This window comes from Lactuca serriola, chromosome 3, assembly GCF_051521515.1.
Source record: "Lactuca serriola cultivar US96UC23 chromosome 3, Lser_US96UC23_V15, whole genome shotgun sequence".
Classification (NCBI taxonomy): Eukaryota; Viridiplantae; Streptophyta; class Magnoliopsida; order Asterales; family Asteraceae; genus Lactuca; species Lactuca serriola.
Window position 1 is genome coordinate 243,846,176 of NC_136410.1, and position 23,759 is coordinate 243,869,934.

Here is a 23,759-nt window from a genome sequence, read left to right on the forward strand (position 1 = left end):
ATCCCTAATAGTACAACTTTTTAGTTTCATATTTTATACTTTGGCAACATAACTTCATTATGTTGACAGATTTGATCCCTAAATCTCGCATGTTGGCACTTTCCACCATCTACTTTGTAGAATGACACTTTCCACCCTAAATTTTTGGATTTCAGACTTTGGCCAAAAGTTTTTCGTGTTTTCAGGTTTGGTAAGTGCACTTTCCTATATTGTCAGGTTTGGTCCCTAAACTTTTTAAGTTTCAGACTTTGCCCACAACATTATTATATATTGATATCTTCGTCCTAAACTTATTATATTTGGCAGATTTGGTGTCCCAAAAAACGATAGTATCAGACCAAAACAAAACTTAACTATTGTATTTCATGCGGAATATATATATAAATTCGTTTAAGAGAAATTCCAACTCAACTAATTGGGCCTGTGTCTGGGCTTGGTCAGTGGTTTGGATTCTGAAATCTGAATTCGGACAAAACAAATTACGGAAAAAGTAAAAAATTGTGGTTCCTGGTTCGGTTTAAGACAGAGGAGAGAGAAGAGAGAAGAGAGAGAAAAGGAAGAGAAAGAGAGAACAAGGCAGAGACGGAAAACTACGTTCGACAATTCAAAGTTGCAAAACCTAATCGATCCAAAAAGGATACCAAAAGATCGAATCACAAAACCCTAACAAATCATCAATCCTGTTTTCGCCCCTCACTTCCCCCATTTCGATTGAACCCTAACGGTGGTAAGTCAATTGATTCATTTCATCAATTTTTTTGTCTATCAATGGTGCTTTAACGTGTTCCAATATGAAATTGTCAACAATTCGAAGATATATATGTGTTTTATCGGTTAATTGTGCAATTTTGTATTGAAATGTTGTAAAGTATCGAAATTTGAATTCATCTTAGATGCGGGTATAATAAACTGGTTTGAGGAATCCGGAAGCGAGGATTGTTAAATGAATTATGAATTTTGTGGTGTTATCAACGCTAGTGGATTGAAATTTCTATCTAACCTATGTCTTTGTAAAACGTTGAAAAATTAGAGGACAAAGATACATCTTTTAACAGCTACAAAGTTAAATTAGGTTTGCCTTTAGGTTAATTCTTTCTTCTGAGGAGCTTAAGCAGTTGCAAATCTCACAATACATATCATTTCCCCCTTTGACATGTTTAAGTCTTGTTGCTAGCTTTCAATAATGTTTTTGTTGCTCTTGTAATTGACAAAGCAATAGATTGTGGTTCTTCCATTGCATTGGACTGGGTTTATGAAATCAGGGTAGTTGCTAATGGGATCTTTTTGAGTAATGACTTCTAGTTCTTCAACTGCTCATTGGTTACCTCCATTTTGAGTAAGTGGTGGTAACATTATAAATGTCTCTGTATGATGATAATTATTGTTGTTGGCTTGTTTCTTTTATGTGACCGTTATGCCTATCATTTGTTGAGAAAAATTCTGTCACTTGCGCGTTATTTTTGCGCTTTATGCGGTTTGTTATTTTTTGATTTAATAGTATAGTTATTGTTCTTTCTTGGATTTTGGAATGTTATGTCTATTACATTTAATAGTTTGCCGTTTTTACATCTCGACTCTACGACTTTTAATATTGTTAATTTATGTGGAATCAATAGATTTTCTTTCCGAAAGAGCCCTTAAGGAGAGATGCGAGATTCCAACTTATATAGAGGTAGATAAGACTATGTTTAACCGATGTGGGACTTCAATGAGGCTTGATGAATGATAAGATTAGACTAGAAGTGTGTTGAGATATTGGAGTCTCGCCTCTCTTCCTAAGAGATCTTTTGTATAGAAATTCAAGAACTCCACAATCCACATATATCTCAATATGATTACATGTGTTTTTGTTCTTTTTGTTTTAGCTGCAATAACATTGTAACAAGGGTTTAGGGGCATCTTATCTGGGTTAAGATATTTGATGTTTGAAAAGCATTTTTCTTGTCGTTTTAACAACCTTGTCATAACTAATTTAACATCTCTTGCACTATTTAACACGATTTTAAATGTTAACATAACATTTGTTTCTGTTCTTGAAATCAAAATCCTCAAGATCAGGTGTTTTGTTAATTTCAACTTTAAATAGAACCTCAATTATGTATATTGAAATAAACCATGTCTCTTTTGGAAATTGTTAACTGTTTTCCATAACTCATACTTATATGATGTTTTGCATATTATGTCTTCTCTTATCAAATCTGGTTGGTTTATGTCTTTCCATATACTAATTTAAGCAAGTTAATCATTTAATACTTACTTTGTAGTTTCATTACAATTTTTTTCCTTTTTGAATGAGTCTTATTGGTTTATAATATCTTTTTGATCTTAAATGTTTTTAAGTTTTTTTGACCGAGTTAATTCATTGATTATGTAGGAATCCGAAACACACAATGTCTCCAGCATCAAAGTCAAAGTCAAAGGACAAAAGGGCAGCCGCCAAGGACCCACCAAAATCATCCAATAAAACCACCTCAACTCCAACTTCCAGTGGCGGCATCGCCGCCAACGGCTACAACCCCCTTCTCGGAACCTTCCATGCACTCGAAATAAACAACACAGACGATCATACCCAAAATGCCCTTGGAGTCGAATACGACTCCTTATCCAACAACGGAAGCTGGTCCGGCGAATCCGAAGACCACAAAGACAAAACCTCCGGCACCCCCTCCCGCCACGAACCACCACCACCGCCAGGTGTCGACAACGATAAACGCGAAAAAATCCGCCAAAAAAACGAAAAAAAACATCAACGACAAAAAGAAAGACGTGCTCAAGAACTCCATGAAAGATGCAGCGGTTATCTAATGTCAAGAAAGCTCGAAGCATTAGCTCAACAGTTAGTTTCAATGGGGTTTTCTTCAGAACGTGCAACCATGGCTCTTATTTTAAACGAAGGCCGAGTCGAACAATCCGTCGCATGGCTGTTCGACGGCGGTGAAGACTCCGACCACCGCGCCGCCGCCTCCGGAGGCGGCGGCGGCCACCTCAAAATCGACATCTCCGAGGAGCTCGCCAGGATCACCGAAATGGAAACAAAATTTAAATGCTCAAAACAGGAAGTCGAACGGGCGGTTGTCACCTGTGAAGGCGACCTCGACCAGGCGGCAGAAACCTTAAAATCTCAAAAACACGAACCACCTGCCGCCCTTAAAGTTGAAGAATCCGGCGAACCACCTGCCGGGCCGCCGAAGGCCGCCCCAACAACTTCAAGAACGTTGTTAAAACCGCAGAAAAGTGAAGATAAAGATTTTAATTATACAAAAACGGTGAATATCGGGCCGCCAGCTGGCGACCCCGGAGTGAAAAGCTTGCAGTTGTTGAAAAAAATTCCGGCGAGCTCCGAGAAGCGGTGGCCGGTGGCGGTTTCCGGAGCAAACCCTCCGCCGCCACCGAAAGCCGAACTGAAAAGCCTCCAGCTCGGGTCGGTGAGGGAACCGGTTATTGTAATGCAGAGGCCTAAATCAAAGCCTATACCTACAGTAAGCTCGTCATCCTCCGAGTGGCACCCTACAGTAACTAACATGAACCCTAACGGATTCTCACATAGCATGCCAAGCTATGGGACAAGTGTCAACACACAATTGTACGATCAGTTTCACTACCCGCACCAGCACGCGGTGGATAATCATCATTTTAGTCAACAAAACGGGATTAGCCATAGCCATAGCCATAACCATTTCAACAACGGTGGTATCTGGAACAGAATGGGCGGTGTAAGTGGCGGCACCACCACTCCGCCGCTAGCTGCCGCCTCGTCTCTCGGGCTTTTCACCGGATCAAACGGGTCTTCCGGGCCGTCGTCTCCGGTGGACTGGAACGCCGGCGACTCGGTGCAATTTGATTATACAAACATCGACTGGAGTTTGGACCGGATTCCGGCAAGGCCGAACGGGATGTGGATGAATTTGGGGACGGTGGGGAACGGTGGTGAGTTTTATTCGTCCGGGAAGGCCGCCACGAGACCGCCGGGGTTGCATCCGGAGGTGGCGGTGGCGGTGGGTTCTGAAGCGGCGGCTGGTGGCGGCGGTGGTGGTCGTGAATGGAGCTCTCCGTTTGAAGAGAAAGAGTTGTTCAGTTTCCCGAGACAGTTTGTGTCTTCACCCTCGCTGTAATGAGAGTGGAAAAAAAAGGGTAAACAAATAATAAGATGTGATAGGAGGAATGGGATGATGAAAAAACAATAAGAAAACAGAAACTTGAAAAACATGTGTTGGGATTTAAATGTTTCTATTGGTTTTTTCATTAACTGCTTCTTGTTTGTGTGTGTGTTTTGGGGTGTACTTGAAGTTGAAATTAACAAATCGAGAGCAATTGATGCTATAATGACTTGTACATTGTGCATTATGAGCTGTACATTGCTCGTGATTTGCAAATTTTGGCAAGCTTATTGGTTGTTTTTGTTTATAAGTCTCATGAAAGTGAAACTGTTAATAGCGAAAAAGGTGATTGCTACAAAGAGATGCAATTGGGCTCTTGTAGTTGCTTTTTCCAAAGTGTTTCGTCAAATATTATTACGAGTATAAAGTGAAACTTGTAAAATTTTGATGCTTGTAAATTTTTGTTATACATGATTATTATTAATATAAAAAAGTATTAATACATTATTATTATTATATGGGCAAGACATGAGCCAAACATTGTGTCTCAAGCCTTGTATTATAACGAGTGTGTGTCAAGTTGGTGTTTTTCGGAAGCCGACGTCAAGAAGAACAATAATGAATAATGAACAAAAGTCGAACAATAATGAATAATGAACAAAAGTCGACGTCAAGAACAATAATGAATAATGCACGATCACTTTTGTGCATATTTAGGGGATGTTTGACAAAGTTTAAAAAATGAACTTTTTGACTTATTACCGGTTTGATACCGATATAAGCCAAAAAAATGTTTGTATAAAAAACAACTTATAGTTGTTGGTAATCTAATAAGTCAAAAAGTGATAAGTAACATACTTCTTACTTATTAAAAACTACCTATTTCACCAAATAAGTTATAAGTCTCTTTAAATAAGTTTTGTCAAACACCCTCTTAGTCGGAGTCGGTCTAAACATATATTTTGGGTTCGATACCAAAATGGAAGTGGGAGTGGATCACTATGGACTTCATAACCAAGTTTCCCAAGACAACGGGTGGACTTGATACCATATGGGTCATTGTCGACAGATTGACCAAGTTTGCACACTTCCTACCCATCAAAGAAACCGACAAAATGGAGAAACTTACGAGAACCTACATTAGGGAGATTGTACGACTGCACGGTGTTCCCATATCCATTATCTCAGACAGAGATAGTAGATTCACTTCTAGGTTCTGACAGTCGTTACAAAGTTCCCTAGGAACTAGGCTGGACATGAGTACAACCTACCATCCATAAACCGACGGACAAAGTGAGAGAACTATCCAAACCTTAGAAGATATGTTGCGAGCCTGTGTGATTGACTTTGGGAAAGCTTGGGATACTCATTTACCCCTTGTCGAATTTTCCTACAACAACAGTTATCACACGAGCATAAAGGCAACTCCTTTCGAAGCCCTCTATGGCCGAAAGTGCAGATCCCCTCTGTGCTGGGCTGAGGTGGGTGATACCCAGTTAGCTAAGGGATGAGTTCCCGAAAGCACTCTCACGGGTCCGGAGATCATTCGGGAAACGACAGAGAAGATTGTTCAAATTCGTGAACGATTGGAAGCCTCTAGAGACCGACAGAAAAGCTACGCTGACAAGCGAAGGAAACCATTGGAATTCCATGTGGGCGACCATGTTCTACTGAAGGTCTCACCATGGAAGGGCTTGATACGCTTCGGAAAGCGTGGAAAGCTAAATCCAAGGTACATTGGGCCTTTCGAGATTCTCGCAAGAATCGGCCCTGTAGCTTACAAACTTAACTTACCGCGCGAACTCAATAACGTACATTCTACCTTCCACGTATCGAACTTGAAAAAGTGTCTGCCCGACGAGACTCTTGTAATCCCACTCGACGAGATCGAGATCAACGAGAGCCTCAACTTCGTGGAGGAACCAGTAGAGATCATGGACCGAGAGGTCAAGCAAACGAAACAAAACCGTATCCCAATAGTGAAGGTTCGCTGGAACGCCAAGCGGGGACCTGAATTCACTTGGGAGCGAGAGAATCAGATGAAACTGAAATATCCTCATCTTTTTACTTAGTTATTTGTAAATACTTTATTCGCTTAGACGTTAATTTTGGGACGAAATTCCCTTTAATGGGGGGATGATGTGACAACCCGAAATTTTCATTCGGTCAAACCCTAAAAGTCAATCACTTCATATTATAAGTCAATTTCATTTCTATTTGTTTTTAACAAATTTAAAGTTCGTTTGACTATTATAATAATTATTCTTTAAACAAACGGGTGAAAGGATGTGCCGTCTCGAGTCTTGAAATTTCAAAACCGCGAATACCACGTGGCTTAGAAGTTCACGGCCAACCTTTTATGTTTGGGCCTCAAATTAATCCAAAAACCGTAAAATCATGCTTAAGAATGAGTTTACTCCCCAAAATACTTCATTTCTAACTTTCAACCTAAAGAGTAAACTCCAAACACTCTCAAGTATCATCCCGGTTTTCGCCCGATTTCCCGAAAACGTAAGTACTTCATTTCTTGGACTTTTAGCTCATTTCAAGCTTCTATATAGTAAGTACCTCTATCCTAGAGTCTTAATAAGCTTGTTATACATCTTTACATCAAGGAAATGACCCAAGAACACCAAGAACAAGGTGTTCACGGTTTTGGGAGGCTCCCAAAACCGTAAACACCAAGTAAGGTGCCTTAAGGTGACTTAATCCTTCACAATGCCTTAGGGACTTGTCTAGATCCTTCCTTGAGGTTTTTAGCATACGAAAAGCACATGAATCCCTCATTTATATGTGTTTACGGTTTGGGAAGCTCCCAAAACCGTAAATAGTGAGAAAAAGTGGCCCTTATTTCATTCCTATGCCTTAGTAACTAACATAGTTCCATTCCTTGTTGAGCTAAGGACTTGAAAACATGAAAATACCACTTTCCATATGGGTTTAAGGTAGTAAACCCAAAAGGAAATGGCCTTGGGGACGTAAACTCCTCAAAGGAGTGTAATGATGCCCTAATCTCTTCCAAAGGCCTAACCATCAAGTAGAAATGCTTCAAAGGACTTGTAAAACCTCAAAACAACTTATGGTCAAAAAGTGAGGAGTTTACAACCATAAACTCTTGAGTTTCTGACTGTAAAATCATTAGGTCAAGGTCATGAAAACCGTAAACTCCAAAGGAGTTTACCCTTGAACCCCAAACACAATAGCAAGGTCCTTTAGCACTTAGGTGCAATCCTTATGACATGTAGCACTTATATAAGGTGTTTTACATGCCTTAGGATGTCTTAACTTTGACAATTAGTGGTTTAAAGTCTAATTGGATACATATATGTGTGATTATATGTTCACTAGGATCATAGTGTGTGTACAAGTCTTCACTTGACACCTAGCAATCCTACATCATTCAGCTCATCCAAACCACCATCTATAGGTGAGTTCATACCCATTAATCAATGTTTTAAATGATTTTAAATGATTTAATGGGGGGGGGGGAATACAAGTAGAAAACATCATGCTATAGAATCAATCACATGTGATTTATAACTGTGTTTTCGTCCAACTGATTCACATGCTTCAAAATGTGATGTAAGAAATGGTTTTCTATCTTAAAAATACTTTGTTATCAAATGTATTACTTTTGAAATGTTTATTAAAATGACATCAAGTCATTGTTAATTATTGTTCAAAACTCTTAAATGTCTTACAAAACCATTTTATTCTTCTTGAACAAAACTATATATATACACTTATGTTCTTATATATGTATTGATATGATAGCTTTCATCCTTCATTCAGTTTCCCACACTCTTGTGTAGCAAGTGTGAATAAAACTGCTTGGACAATCAATTACCTTCCAGTTAACTATTATAGGGATAGTTAGGTGATGCAAAACATTATTCCTATTACAAGGAATTACACCAGAGTCAGTTCATTCATGAGTCTATACTATACATTACATGTTACATGAATACGTCTACATCGATACGCTTACATGAATACATTTACATATATACATTTATTTGTATACACTTACATGGATACTTGTACCTAGATTTACTATGATGAGTTACTAGTACATTATGTGTAAATTGTTCTGCCTATCCTAGTTCAAAAGGATAACTTGACGGGACTAACCATTTCGGAACCCACCTGTTAGCAACAGAGGTAATGAACATCTACCGATGCCTACGTTGATACTTATATTAGGGGTACCTTTATGGGACTAACCATTCCTTAAACCTGCTGCCAGCTACAGAGGAAAATGAACAATCTACGGATGTTCAAGGTTATACATTTCGGCAGTCGTGATGTCGAGTTGATCCTAATACAAAAGGATAACACTTACATGGCTATATTTTTCCTATTACTTTATTTTGTGATACATTCACATAAACGATGAGGTAGACTAGGTACTGTTAGTAATAGTCAAAAAGAGGGAAGACTATCATTGTTATAGCAAAACATACAGGTCTTGGTAGAAGACTACTTTAAAACATACAGGTCTTGATAGAAGACTACTTTCTAACATACAGGTGTTGGTAGAAGACTACTTTCAAAACATTCGTGTCTTGGTAGAAGACTACTCTTATACTGATAGGAAATATGGGATTTTCTAGGGTTTTCATACTTATATCAATTGTTTCATTCAAAGATTTACATGGCATTCATAACAACTTTCCAAAACAAGACAATGACACTTAAATACTTATGAATTCACCAGCTTTATGCTGATACTCGCTTTCTAAATAACTTGTATTCTCAGGTCACCAATAGACAGGTATGATGGCCAGGTTTTGAGAAGACAGAGCACAGACAAGACTCGTATTTTATTTTGATTTCATATTTTGGTGTCTTATTACTTTCAAAGAACACACATGTATTAAATATTTACTTTTAATGCAATGGATGATGTTGTTGCTTGTTTACTACTTTGCATTGTTGTGATACTGTACATGACGTCCTCCACCCCTGAACGTTTCCGCCGTTGTTGGTTTTGGGGGTGTGACAGATTGGTATCAGAGCATTGTTTATAGTGAATATAGTATATCAACCCATAAAAGATATACTAACTATAAATACATTGGGATTAAAACACTCTGACTAAGAGTTTATACTTTTAAATAATAAAATATTTAAGTAAGTATACGTGCCTGCATTCATACTAAAAATCAGTGTCACAACGACAAGAACAAAAGTATTACGATTGTTGAATATCACAAGTGAGCGTGGGGATATATGGTCAGTCTTGGGAGTGTCATAGCCTGATCAACTATGCTGGTCCAAGGAGTGATTATCATATGCCCAAGAATGGTTGTGATGTGGCAACAAGTCTAAAAACTTACCAACACAACCACAAAGAAATACCATAGGGGTATTTGGTCTTACTGTAATTATCTTAGTTAGTTCGTCTAGTTAGTTATTTCTTATATCCCTTTTCTCACGTAGATATCATGGCGGGATTTCACCACAGCGACCCGTACTTCCCAAACCAAGGCAACGCTGGATGGCTAGAAGAAGAACCAGAAGATGATCATCAATTCCCTTTGGATGATCACCATGCTGAGGGTTTTTCTGATAGTTCTGACTCGGAGCCTGAAGTCAACAACCTACCTCCAGCTGCTCAAAACCCAAACCTGAACCCCCGTCCTGCATTTCAAGGACCCACGCCCCTGTGGGCCACAAACTTGAATACATGGAGTTAGGAACAGAGTCAACCTATCCCCTACAATGGAGACAGAAGCTTCTACAACCTCACTGAGGGAGGTTCTGTTGACAGGGTCCTACCCATCATGGTTCGTAGGATTTCTCGGAACACGATATTGGGTCAATCAACTATCAATTGAGTCTTGGAGATTGATGCCAACTCTGGCGTTAATACTGTCCGCATTCGCCAACTAGAGTCTGTTAAGGAAAGGAATCTGGTCCACAATGTAGCTCTACAGAGAGAACTTGCTGAAACCCAAGCTGGGGTCAGGGAACTTCGAGCTCAGCAAGCAAGAGCTGACAGGCGTATAAGGGACATAGAACGCCTACTGTCGGGGATCAAGAACTCATGCTAGCAGTTCTCGTCGCCGATAGAATCTCAGCGAATCATCTTTTGGATATAACCTAGTTTATGTAAAAACTTTGGTCTAATTTCCTATCTTTGTAAATCTTAGACCTGTTAGGTGTTGATCTAGTCATAGTTTTGTCAAAATTTTCTCATATTGGTTGATGTAAGGCCTACTTCTAGGCCATTTTTCCCGAACTTGTTACATCTGTAATTCCAGTATTATTGACAGATATCTAATCATATGGAAATTATTATCCAAATACTATCATCTTCATTCAATCATTCTATTCATTGTGCTGTTGGACTATGGAGGGTTAGTCCATGAGTCACTCTCATTATTCGATTATTCTTATCAATGTGTCATCTTTTTAAACGTATAGTTAAAAGATGCCGCCACGTAGAAATCCCAGGCGTAACCCAAATAACGAAACACCGATACCACCACCTCCTCCACCACCTCAACCTCCTCAACCACTTCCTCCTTTCAATACCACTATGTTCCAAGCAGCATTCACAGCAGCCGTAGCAGCTGCTATGTCATTCATCAATACTCCTGCCCCTAGTGGATCGGGAACAGGTGCACATCCATCCAACCACAGAGAGAGCCATGGGCATCCTTGGGAATGCACCTACAAGGACTTCACGAATTCCAAACCCCGAAACTTCAATGGAACTGGTGGGGTTATGGTTTTAAGGCAACGGATTGAAAAGATGGAAGCGGTCTTTGAAAGGTCAAGTTTGCTACTTGTACCTTCTCTGACAGAGCACTAACATGGTGGAATGGCCATGTTAAGTCTCTGACTATAATGGTGGCAAATTCCATTAGCTAGGAAAACTTGAAAGCCATGCTGATGAGAGAGTACTGTCCTCGAGGGGAAATACAAAAACTCGAGTAGGAACTCTGGGGTCTACAAATGGTTGGATCCAACATATTAACCTACACAAATAGGTTCTGTGATCTGGCAATCCTATGCCCTGACATGGTTGCTCTGGAGAGCAAAAGAATAGAGAGATACACAAGGGCGGAACACAAGCACTATAGTTAGGGGGCCGAAATAAAACTTCAAAACAAAACCATATAGACAAAAAAAATTAGTTCAAAATTATGACATATCAAAATTTGAAACAAGAAAACTAATAATAAATATTGTTACATCCCACTTCAAAGTGGAACTCGTCGATCTTTTGCATTTTTGAAATCTTGCACAATTGTTTCTAGACTAATCGTTTCGGCAACTTCCCTTTCAAAGTACAAAATCAATGAGTCGTTCAAAAACTCATCTTCCATATTATTAAGTAACCTTGTTTTAATAAGGTTCATCGCTGAAAATGATCTTTCTGTTGTAGCAGTGGAAACCGGAAGAGTAAGTATGAGACTAGCTACTCGATAAATAAGATGAAAATTAGCCACTCTTCCGGTCTTTATCAACCATTGACACAACTCTGAAATAGATGTCAATAGTTTATAATTTGCGTGTTTAACAACATCAATCTCATAGTGTTGAAGTTGCAACTTCAAAAGTAATTTCTCTTGTTCTAAAATCTCCAGGATAAAACTTTTCCACTAACCGGAATACATCACCACTTCGAAAAGGCTCATTAACACTTTTAGGATTTAAAGTTGCAGAAAGTTGAAGCAACTCCATTGAGCTATCATTAAACTGGTGATTCAATTCCATTAATTGACAATTAATGGCTTCGTAAAAGATATCCACTCGGTAATGATGTTCAAGTGTATGATCGCTATGCTCCTTATGAGCTCGAGCCCCTCTGCTAAAGTAGGCAGAAGATAAATCAGGGATATCAATCTCACGATCCTGACAAAGTGATTTAATAAGAGAGAGCAAACCATCCCATCTTTCATCTTTCATTTTTTGCAAAAGTTCTTTGGCAGATGTTGATGGGTTTTTGGTCATAAGACATCCTATGTGCTCATACAAACCCTAAAGCTTGGATCTAGGTTTCTCTATTGTACATACTTTGAATCCAAGACTATAAACCCTAATTCTAGCATATGGAAATCAGAATTCACATGTAAATAGGTTTAAGAACATACCTTGATTGTTATATAGCAATAACAATCCAATTCCTCCTTGAATTGACCTTGGAAAGCTGAGAGTCACAAGTGTCACTCCTCTAATGGCTTACAAACACCATAAGCAAGTGGATAAGGTATAAAGAGAGAGGAGGGAGGTTAGAATTCGTCCTTAAATCCTCTTGGGAAGAAGTACACGAATTCTAAGGCCTTAGGGGTCTGTATATAGGGTTGGGATTACGTTTTCAGTCCTTATCCTTATCTAGTTGCTTGTCCACCAAGCAACCATAAGATAACTCTTAGAAACCCTTATCCTATTCGAATTCTAAGTGATTATCACCTCAAATTCGTTCACCATATATATATAAGATAATCCTTACCTTATTTTGTAACTATCACATAATTACAATTCAGCCCCTCTAGTTTAATTAATTACACTTGATCACAAAATTAATTCTTAATTAATTATTGACCAATATTAATTAAACAAATATGATTTCTCCTTTAATATATTATTCTTATAACATATTAATAAATCATAATAACCTCTCTCTCTTTATTTATTTCTCCAATCAAGTTGCTTTGGTGAAGGCAATCCAAAAGGACCATGCACCATCGGGTCAAGTACATACCAAAATAGTTATGGACTTAGACACTAATCCAACAGTCTCCCACTTGGATAAGTCTAACAACTATTCTGCGTATGACTTCAGATCCCGATCTGCAATCGTAGCTTTCCAAAGCCGCTGTCAACTCTGATCATATCAAATACGCGTGTCCTTAGATAATGGATCATATATTCCTCCATTCTAGATATCATATGAGATATGATTTCAAATCATTCTCTTTGTACTATATCCCGATTCCGATTTATGACGACTGACTAATTGAACAAATCAAATTAGCCCTAGCCCGGCCGAGCATTTACGTTTGTCATCACTAAATCATCGAGGGGCCCAAAGATATCGCTTTTATCCTACTTTGAATAAAAGTAACGGATAAACTTTGATACAATGCTCGCTTGCACTCACGCACCGAATCACACACAACAATATGTTTTATAACACCAAGTTACTAGTGCGTTTACATATTATCAATGTGCAACCGATTCGCAAGATACAACTCACACATCTCGGTTTCAAGAATATAAGATGTTATCGTCTCACCAATCACTCGTGATACAATTTCATGGAGTGATCCAAGTGAGCGTGGGTTTGATCCAATGCTCAAATTCATATTCATAAGCACTCATGAACGTTGCAGCAAACATTTGCTTATGTCTAACACTTTTCTAGACAATCCACACACCAATTCATGACAGTCTTCATTCATATCTACTTCCAACATATGAATGATTGTGGCCCGTTCGAATAATTCGATTATTCTTAATAAACTCAATTATCCTGGAAGTCAAAACATGCAAATGTGAAACACAAGAATAATACTAATCCCATATGGCCTAAACCCTTTGAGCATAAATAAAACACCTTTTATTTATCACCATATTGATTACTCATTATTTGTAGTTCCAGGTAATCAACTTCTTACTTGAATTACAACACTTGTCCCATGCTCCTAGCATGCACACAATGTTTACCTATGGTTCTTACTTTGTGAAATAGATCATATTGAACACATTTCCAATCATTCTCATTTCTCAACTCCAAATCCTTTTTCCATAAGTTAAAGAATATCAAATTCTTGCTACTTATAGAATATGCTAGATTCTAACATTCTATGCAACTTATCCTTTCGTAATGTCACTGCACCAAAGTCACAAAGACTATTGCCAATGATATTACAAAGTCCTCTATCGGAGATTGTTACAAGACAATTCCATAGACGTGATGTCTCTCACTCAAAGTACATTCTTTGAACATCCTTTTGCATAGAAGTTTCAAATCTAATCATAGATTTCTCAATATTCAATTCCCAATATGGACACACTTCCATATGTTCCATATGACAACTCATTCTTAATAGAATCTTATCTATTCGTAATGATGTCGATATGGTCCATCCAATATGGAAACATTTCCATATTTTGCAATACTATACTCCCAACTACTCACAAGCGACCAATCCTCGTCGAACTTGGATTGTCCTTTGATAGTTGTTTAATTATTTTAGTCAAAACCAATTCTAGTCCCTTTTCCCTCTAAATGCGCTCGACATTTGGAAAATTTTAGAATGATCAAACATTAAAGCATTTGCAATCGATCCTATACCCGAAGCGTATGGGACACGACGCATAATGTTTTATTTGCTATGTTCTCAAAATTCGAATTGTGAAGAGGGATGCCGTAATCATAATCGAAATTTTAAGAACACACTTTGTACTTTTGACTAAATTTTATTAACATTTCTCAACCTAAACCTTTAGATTTGAAATGAAGCATACTATTCTCTCCCTTAATTATAGCAAAACAACTCTTCAACTATTGCGACTTTGCAAAGTATGACTCATGTTTTCTATAATTAATATTGCTAACCTTGCAATAATTTCCTTAATAATCATACAATCATAACATTTATGCTCCCACTATCATGATGATTATTATAAAACATAACACTTATGCTCCTACTAGCTTCGACATGTATTCATAAACATCTTAACTTTCAGAAAACAATACTTATTGAATTTCTTAAGCTCATGTTTTTAATACTTAGTGCTTTGATAATCTTTTATCAAGGTTTCTTGAACTTATACACATTTGCCTTCGATAGTTCATATGTGTGTCTAAACAATTAAGACTAATTGCCAAACCTCACAATTCAAATTATGGAAAGGGATACCGTAACCATAATCGAATTCGAGAATGCAATTTTACAATCACTATCTTCTTAAATCTTTCTTAGTGAAAGCATTTCCTCATAATCATTTTCATGAAGGAGGAAATCTTATGACACTTAGATTTGAGCGGTGTATGTGTTCCTATCCATGTGAATTTGTCAAAACCAAAGTCTACGACAAATTCAAACTCTTATGGATCGAACTTTCTTGATCTCGATTTCTTGCCTTTATGGTAGCACAGCTGCCCACCATGTCTTCCAAGTAGTTAAACAGCTCACCCTTTCCTATCAATGTACCTTTCATTGATTAAGGTGCTTTGCCTTTTATGCGTTGAAAATGAGAACTCATAGAACTCACATGCATAATTAACTCGATTGGATTGGCACATAATCAAAATAATGTCAACACGATAGGTTGTAAACCTCAACTCGTGTGCTAGTGATGATCGATAAGGTTTATTTGATTTGTTCTTGAAACCTTTCAAGACCATTAAGACTCCCACTGACTCCTTGACATATAAGATTCTCTTGTCAATAAACATTTCTTGACAAACAAATATTCAAGAGTTAGTGTAGTTTTTATCAAAACACTTCATAAATTGGTCCTAGTTGGTCTTTGTCTTATCCAAGACATCACAACTTTCCACATTTAATGAAAGTTACAAACCTTCTTAATACCTTTCACTTAATGTCACAATCTTAACTTTAAGATTTGTTATTGGAACGAAGTATGATTGACTTATTGATTTAACCATTTCTTCAATTATTGATTCCTCTTCTTAGACATACAATTGTACTAAGACTCACTTAGAGGATCAATTGAGATATGGTTCTTAATCATTAAGACCTATCATAAAGCATAAAAGGTACTCTCCCTTCATCTTAGAATGGAGTAACTTTTATCTTTCTGCCTACTTGATTCTTCTTATTCGTTCTGCTATTGATTTAAACCCTTTAATCAATTCAGAATTACACCTAATCATGTAAGTAAATTATGACGAATATCATTTTTACTCTTATGGTGGACTTGATCAACACGCAACATTGTGTGCTCGATCTCTTAGTCCTTCACTTGACACTTTGTCAATGAATTAGTCTAATTTCCAAATATGAAATTTCTCATTCATCGTGCAACCAAGTTGCATGATTCCAAGTTTCCGTCCAATTGAAACTTGGGCGATGAGAAACTCTCCCTATTTGGTAAATTCTCGACTTTCCATAATATAATAAGAACCAAATCCATTTGTTGTAGAAGTATGCAAACACCAATTTTCATAACGATTTCATTGCAAGGAAATAAACAAATAAATAAATAAGTCAAACGAAAATTTATTTTATTTATAAAAGCAGCGGAAAACATTTGTCCTTACAATGCAAAATCCATTGAAAACTATATATTTCAAAAGAAAATTTTCTAACAACTCTATCATAACTATCTAAGATCAAAATCTAATCTTCAAGTCCATGCGATCAAGATCCATTCCTGTGATTAGATTCATCTTGCTCTTTCACCAAGCTTCCTTTCTTTTCACCGATCCTGTAAAACATTCAAATGCAATCTTATTACATTATGTATTAAGAATTAATGAATAGGAACTTAATGGAGTTAGATAGTGGATTTTACCTGAAGCGCAGCCATACTCTTTGACTCTCCCATCTTCTGGACTCTTCAGGCTCTTTGGGCAGACTTGTATCCAACGCCCTTTCTTTTGGCAGTAAACGCAGGTCGGTTCTCCTAGAACGTCCTCGGAAGCATGGTCAGTTGATTTTTCCAACAAATACGCTCCATTGCTTTGCCAGATCATTTCTGATTCAGCAGCAATGAGCATGTAAGTTAGGTCAATGAGGTTGTCGTCATGATTCATCATATAATACTTTCTTTTGAACTCATTATATGATTCTGGAAGTGACTGCAAAACCCAATTCACAGCCAACTCATCTGGGAATGACACACCCAACATTATCAACCTATCAATGTGTGATTTCATTCCTAGAACGTGGGCACACACGGGTTTACCATCTTCATGTTTCATTTCCAATAGGGCTTTAGTGATATTGAACCTTTCAATTCTTCGATCTTGTGGGTTGGGGAGAACAATAGGAGGAGGAGGAAGAAGTGAAGCATGATTTTTCGTTCCTCGATTGAATCGTGGAATACCATCTTCATGTGGAATGCTTGTTCCACGGGATTTGGGAAGACCATAGTTGTCGAACTTTGACATCTACAAAACGGGAGAAAAAACAAATTCAAGTTAGTTGATTGATTGAGTCCTTAGTAAATCACCCAAATGAAATACTAAGGCTAGGACCCAACACAATATTCCACAACTCGGGAGAGGGATGCCGTAACCCTAATTGCAGAACATTTGAAGGTAAGTGAATGACGATTCACTAATTTCCACCACGAAAAACGAAAAAGAAATTTAAGTTTTAAACCTATGAAAACTCCTAGATCCTTTGAGATTCATTGAACTTTCAATGGCATGTTTAAATCTCGATATGCCCCTCTTGTTTGTGACTGGGATGCCGAGGATCACAAAGCGGGTGTGAATAACCATGCAAACTTACATGGTGCCCTCACATGTTACAATCACCTATTCGATGTGCCGGTAAACCACACACGCTCCACCGAACTATGACAAACATTGAGTCACCCTTTGCTACTTTTGCTTAGAACCATTTAGTGTTCCGGTTAACCACACACGCTCCACTAACGCCTTAGCAATGGCACAAAGTGTAATTTCATGGAATTGCATCAATTCACTTTCACCTAAGTAACTAAGATTGGGAATTTTATGAAAACATTTAGTTACTTTAGTATTTCATTATACTTATAATGGAAGGTTTCGTCCTATCCTACCCGTTCGGCTAACGACCCTCCACTAGTCAAGAGTGCGGTGGGTAAGAGTGGATACCCATTCAATCGCCATTTTATAGGCAATTTCCTTAAACACCCCTTATAGACTAGCTTCGTGAATGAGGCCTACTAACGGTAAGACTGACTTTTACTCATACATATATATAATGTTAGACTTTTAATGTTATATATATAGTATAGGGTGTATTTTATACTTTCAAAATACTAGGTGGTCTAATTTAACAATTATACTTTTAATTCAGTTAAATTGTAAACCTAAACTTTTATGGATTTACTAAACCTCTTTTAATTATACACCTTAATTAATTAATAAAACCATAAGGGTGTGATGTGAACTTTTTCAAAACAATACTAGAGTTTTAGAATTTAACATTCCTAATTAAACTTTTAATCAACTTTTAAATTCCAAAACTTGAGGGAAAGTTTTGAAACATTTCAACACATTAGGGTTTAGAATTTAAATGTGCATCAAAATTAAACAATTAATCAAAATTTAAATTCCAAAACTTGAGGGCAAGTTTTGAAACCTTTTTCAAAACATTAGGGTTTCAACTATCTAAATTTTAAAACAACAAAACTTTTGGGGTTCAAATTTAAACTATAAAACCTAAAGGGCCAAATATGAAACTTTTCACAACAACAAGGATCAAATAACAAATAATTCAAATTAACATTTAATCACATAATTATCCATATTTGATGATTTCTTGCAAAATAATTTATCAATTTACTTAAAATAATTAATCAATTGATCTTATAAGGAAACAATTATCTTATTAATTGATAAATATCTTCAATTAGATTAAAAATATAGTCAAATATATCATATAATCGGATTAATATTAATCTAACATGATAAGGTAATTATCCCAATGCAAAAACAGCAAGAAATCCCGAGATAAGCACTATCTGACGCACCGACTCGTCGAGTCACCCTCCGGAACTCGCCGAGTAGGGCTGACTCGCCGAGTCCAAGAGTGACTCGCCGAGTCAGGTCGAACAGTGAGGCCAAAACACGATTTTCAGTTACATCAAGCATCAATACAATAGAAACCAATCATGGCTCTGATACCACTGATGGGTTTTTTGTCATAAGACATCCTATGTGCTCATACAAACCCTAAAGCTTGGATCTAGGTTTCTCTATTGTACATACTTTGAATCCAAGACTATAAACCCTAATTCTAGCATATGGAAATCAGAATTCACATGTAAATAGGTTTAAGAACATACCTTGATTGTTATATAGCAATAACAATCCAATTCCTCCTTGAATTGACCTTTGAAAGCTGAGAGTCACAAGTGTCACTCCTCTAATGGCTTACAAACACCATAAGCAAGTGGAGAAGGTATAAAGAGAGAGGAGGGAGGTTAGAATTTGTCCTTAGATCCTCTTGGGAAGAAGTACACGAATTCTAAGGCCTTAGGGGTCTTTATATAGGGTTGGGATTAGGTTTTCAGTCCTTATCATTATCTAGTTGCTTGTCCACCAAGCAACCATAAGATAACTCTTAGAAACCTTTATCCTAGTCGAATTCTAAGTGATTATCACCTCAAATTCGTTCACCATATATATAAGATAATCCTTACCTTATTTTGTAACTATCACATAATTACAATTCAGCCCCTCTAGTTTAATTAATTACACTTGATCACAAAATTAATTCTTAATTAATTATTGACCAATATTAATTAAACAAATATGATTTCTCCTTTAATATATTATTCTTATAACATATTAATAAATCCTAATAACCTCTCTCTCTTTATTTATTTCTCCAATCAAGTTGCTTTGGTGAAGGCAACCCAAAAGGACCATGCACCATCGGGTCAAGTACATACCAAAATAGTTATGGACTTAGACACTAATCCAATAGATGCAACTAGCTTTAATGCATTGCAAACATCTTGAGATTGTCTTTGTAAAGCTTGACAAAGTAAATCAGTTACCTCCATTATTTCCTTCACAAGATGCAAAACAAAAACAAACTCAAATGTAGTAATAATCTCATATGCTGAATCTGCATCCCCTGTGATCGAACCAGTGCCCTCCTCAATAATTTTAAGTAAAACCTCGCAAGTAGGACTAAACATCTTGATTAAAATCGAAACTGATTTGAGGTGAGAACTCCATCTGGTATCTCCGGCTCGTTGTAATGTACCAATCTGATTGAGACCTCTACCTGTCTCTAACTCATCAATAGTAATCATATATGCAATTTGCTCGACTTGTGCATCTCTTAGTTGATCAGTACGCTTGGAGGAAGCACTGACAACATTAATAACAAAATATAACTTAGTAAAAAACTTTTGCACTGCAACAACTCCTTGTGAAGCAGCCATTAATGCTAACTATAATCAATGAGCAAAACAATGAATATAATAGGTATATGGACTATCTTTTGAAATCAATACTTGCAAACCCTTGAACCGACCTCGCATATTGCTTGCACCATCATACCCTTGGCCAAGAATAGATCTAAAATCAAGATTGTTATGTGACAATACATAATAGATCCCATTCTTAAGACTTTGTGATGTAGTGTCTGGTACATGAACTAGTCCAAAAAAACGCTCCACAATAACACCATCTTTATTTACATATCTCAAAACAATTGACATTTTTTCTTTGTTAGACTCATCACGTGCTTCGTCAACAAGTAAACAAAATTTTCCACCATCAATCTCCTTACAAATCATCCTTTTCACCCTAGTTGAGGTAAGGTTTATGTAACAGCCCGGATCTCCAGGTATTTTATTGTTTTAATATTTTGAGTTTTGAGAAGGGACTCGGCGAGTTGGAGCTCAGACTCGCCGAGTAGGGTCACGATTCTGGACGCGGGATTCGTTCGGACTCGGCGAGTCCAGGATATGGACTCGGCGAGTCCATGCTGTTTATTGAAACCCTAATTTCTCGGGTTTGGGACCTATTTAAATGGCCTTATGGCCGTCATTTGCATCCATCAGTCCATAAGAGAGAAACCCTAAAAGTGCTTTAGCGATTTGAGAGTGAAAGGAGGCATTTCTTGACATTTGTGTGTTGTTTAGCAAAGAAGAAGGAGGCTCTAGCCAAGAGGAGGCAAGGGGGACTGCTATTTGGTGGATTGGAAGCTTGACCCTTCAATCTAAAGGTATAATTTCGACTCATCTCCTATTTTGTGAAGTATAGCCGATTTTAGGGTTTCTTGTGGCCTTGTTGAGTTGATTTGATGGCCAAATAGTCCCATGCTAGTGATGAGACTTCGGATCTGGATCCATAGAGGTCCAGAGAGTCTCATTCTTCAAGCTTTATAGAGAACAATGGAGGTCATGACCTTGTGTAGTGAGATTTGTTGAAGATTCTTCATAATTAGTCATATAGAGGTTGTTAATGCATCAAGTCTAGGACTTTACGTGATGAATCAGTCTAGGAGGGCCAGATCTATGAGTTGTTGGAGTAGATCTGACCTTAGAAGCAAGTTTGAGTGATTGCATGGAGTGGACTCGCCGAGTCCGATGAGCAGACTCGGCGAGTAGCTTGAAGATTGCCTTGGACCGGCCAGAGAGTGGTCCAGACGAGTCAGGAGTTGACCCAGTGAGTCAGGACGAGTTAGAGAGGATTGTCATATGGTCTGAGTCGAGCTGGGACTCGCCGAGTCGTTCTTGAGACTCGGCGAGTTGAGTCGGGGTGGTCCCGCGATTCTTCCAGGTGGAACTCGTCGAGTCAAGGGGAGTACTCGACGTGTAGAAAAGGGAATCCTAGAGAGTTGGTGAGAACGTCTAGACTCGCCGAGTTGCCACGGGCACTCGCCGAGTCCGGTCAAAGTTGACCGTTGACCGTTGACCTGTGTTGACTTCTTAGGGATAGTCAACCTTAGAGATAAAAGTGTTAATTAGAGTCTTGTGATGTTATAGGAGGAGTAGAGCTCGGAGGATCGAGCACGAGGGATTTCCAGAGATCGTGAGATACTGAGATACGCGAGGTGAGTCTTCTCACTATACTTTACCTTGAGTAGGTAACCAGAGTCATGTGATAGAATATGTGTATGTTATGTGTATGCTATGTGTTGTACTGCATGATGTCTATGTGATTTATGTTGTGCATGCTTATAGAGTTGGAACCGGAAGGTTCCTAGAGTCAGAACCTGAGGGTTCACAGAGTTTGGGTGCACGGACCCATAGAGTTATAGCCTCGAGTGGCTATTATGTGTTTATGTGTGGTATTTTGGGGAACTCACTAAGCTTCGTGCTTACAGTGTTAGTGTTGTTGTTTCAGGTACTAGCGATGACCGTGGGAAGGCGCCGACTTGATCTGTACACCCGTGGAGGAATTTGATATAATTATGTGATCTTGGGATTTGTATGATACATTTTGGAAATTTGAAATTTGAGGTTTTATGAAATTAAGAGAGAAATGTTTTTATAAATTGTGAAAAATAAATTTTAAAATTTTCGGTGTTACAAGTTGGTATCAGAGCCTTGGTTTGAGGGATTCGAGTACACCTTCGGGCGTATTTGAACTCAAACTGAGGATTTGAGATGTATTTTCAAAAAGAGTAAAAGATTTTCGAAAAACGTAGAGCAAGAGATGTGTGTACGATCAGTCAGCGCCCGAACGGTGATTTCCCAAAAATACCTTTATATATTATGTGATATTGATATTGATATGATGTATCCACATGCTAGAGTAGGCTAGGTATTGCTATTAGGACTAGAGTGGCCTGATGCGTGATGCCTTAGCCTAGAGAGAGGTGAGCTGCTATGAGATGCTTGAGAGTGAGTAGGTAGCAGCAAGGGACTTATGAGAAATCTATTAGAGAGTAGTCTATGCATGATAAAGTACTTGAGACCTGGGATCCAAAGAGAAGGACTTGGAGTGTATTCTGGTGCGGTGCGGACAGTAGTATTGGGCCCGTACTACTAGAAGCACCGGAGCAGTGTGCAGCCTAAGTCAGAATCTTTGGAATGCCAAGAATCAAGGAGAAAAGAGTTGTCGAGTGTGAGCATACTCGTGTGGATTCTAATTTATCGTATGTTGTATTTCAGAGGTAGATCATGGTGAGGACACGTTTGATGCCCGAGAGCAGTGGTACCAGTGAGGAGGAGATCCGCCGGATCATTCAGGAGGAGGTGGCTGCGGCCATCAGGGCAGAGATACCGGAGATGTTTGGGTCTATAAAGACCACCTTGATTGAGACGTTTGATGAGCGTTATGCCGCTCTTTCTGAGGCTGCTGCTGCAGCGGCTACCGCAGCGATTGCTGCTGCGAGGCCGCAGGGTGGGGATGCGTTGCTGTTCCGTGAGTTCAGCAACACAAAACCACCAGAGTTTGATGGTACTCAGGATCCGGTGGCAGCTATGAGGTGGATATCTGATATTGAGGGGTGTTTCTTCACTTGCTCGTCTCCTGAGCATTTGAAGGTGCGGTTCGCGCTGAACCAGCTTCGCCTGGGAGCGAAGGACTGGTGGAAGTTTGTGACAGCGCATTATTCGCCTGCTGAGCTTTCTGCGGTGACCTGGGAGAGGTTCACCACTATGTTTCGGGATGAGTACGTTCCCCAGGTGGAGAGGGAGCGTTTAGCACAGGAGTTTCTGACCCTCAAGCAGGGTACTGAGTCTGTTACAGCGATCACGAGGATGTTCCACGAGAGGGCGATGTTCTGCCCTGAGCACGTGTCCACTGAGCAGGCACGTATGAGCCGCTACTTGAGCATCTTGAGGAGGGATATTCGGGAGTTCGCTGCGAACTCCTCGTACCGGACATTTGCCGAGCTTCAGGCAAATGCCCGGAAGAGGGAGATTGAGCTTGAGACCCAGGCCAGGGAGGAGGCAGAGTCTCAGGGGAGGGATCGGCGACCGGCGTTGTCGCAGCCGGCCGCCAAGCGGGCCAAGCCTGCTGATCCCAGACCAGGGAGCCAGAAGGGCCGC

General features: G+C 38.6%; 2 protein-coding genes across 3 annotated transcripts; one reads left to right on the plus strand and one right to left on the minus strand.

The window, feature by feature from the left end:
- Positions 1 to 505: 505 nt before the first annotated feature.
- On the plus strand, positions 506 to 4,246 carry LOC145093805 (uncharacterized). Of its 2 annotated transcripts, none has more exons than XM_079032058.1 (2): positions 506 to 727; positions 2,375 to 4,246. In XM_079032058.1, the coding sequence occupies exon 2, from the start codon at positions 2,391 to 2,393 to the stop codon at positions 4,110 to 4,112; it is 1,722 nt and encodes a 573-aa protein (XP_078888184.1). In that variant the 5' UTR covers positions 506 to 727; positions 2,375 to 2,390; the 3' UTR covers positions 4,113 to 4,246. The 2 variants fall into 2 exon arrangements, with proteins under 2 accessions (XP_078888184.1, XP_078888185.1); XM_079032059.1 differs by lacking the exon at positions 506 to 727 and adding an exon at positions 835 to 1,336.
- Positions 4,247 to 11,639: 7,393 nt separating this feature from the next.
- Positions 11,640 to 20,552, minus strand: LOC145096134 (uncharacterized). Its single transcript, XM_079033903.1, has 3 exons — positions 20,268 to 20,552; positions 19,803 to 20,204; positions 11,640 to 11,963 (listed from the first exon to the last, which is right to left on the minus strand). Exons 1-3 carry the CDS (start codon positions 20,550 to 20,552, stop codon positions 11,640 to 11,642), a joined length of 1,011 nt encoding a protein of 336 aa, XP_078890029.1.
- Between the last annotated feature and the right edge of the window lie 3,207 nt (positions 20,553 to 23,759).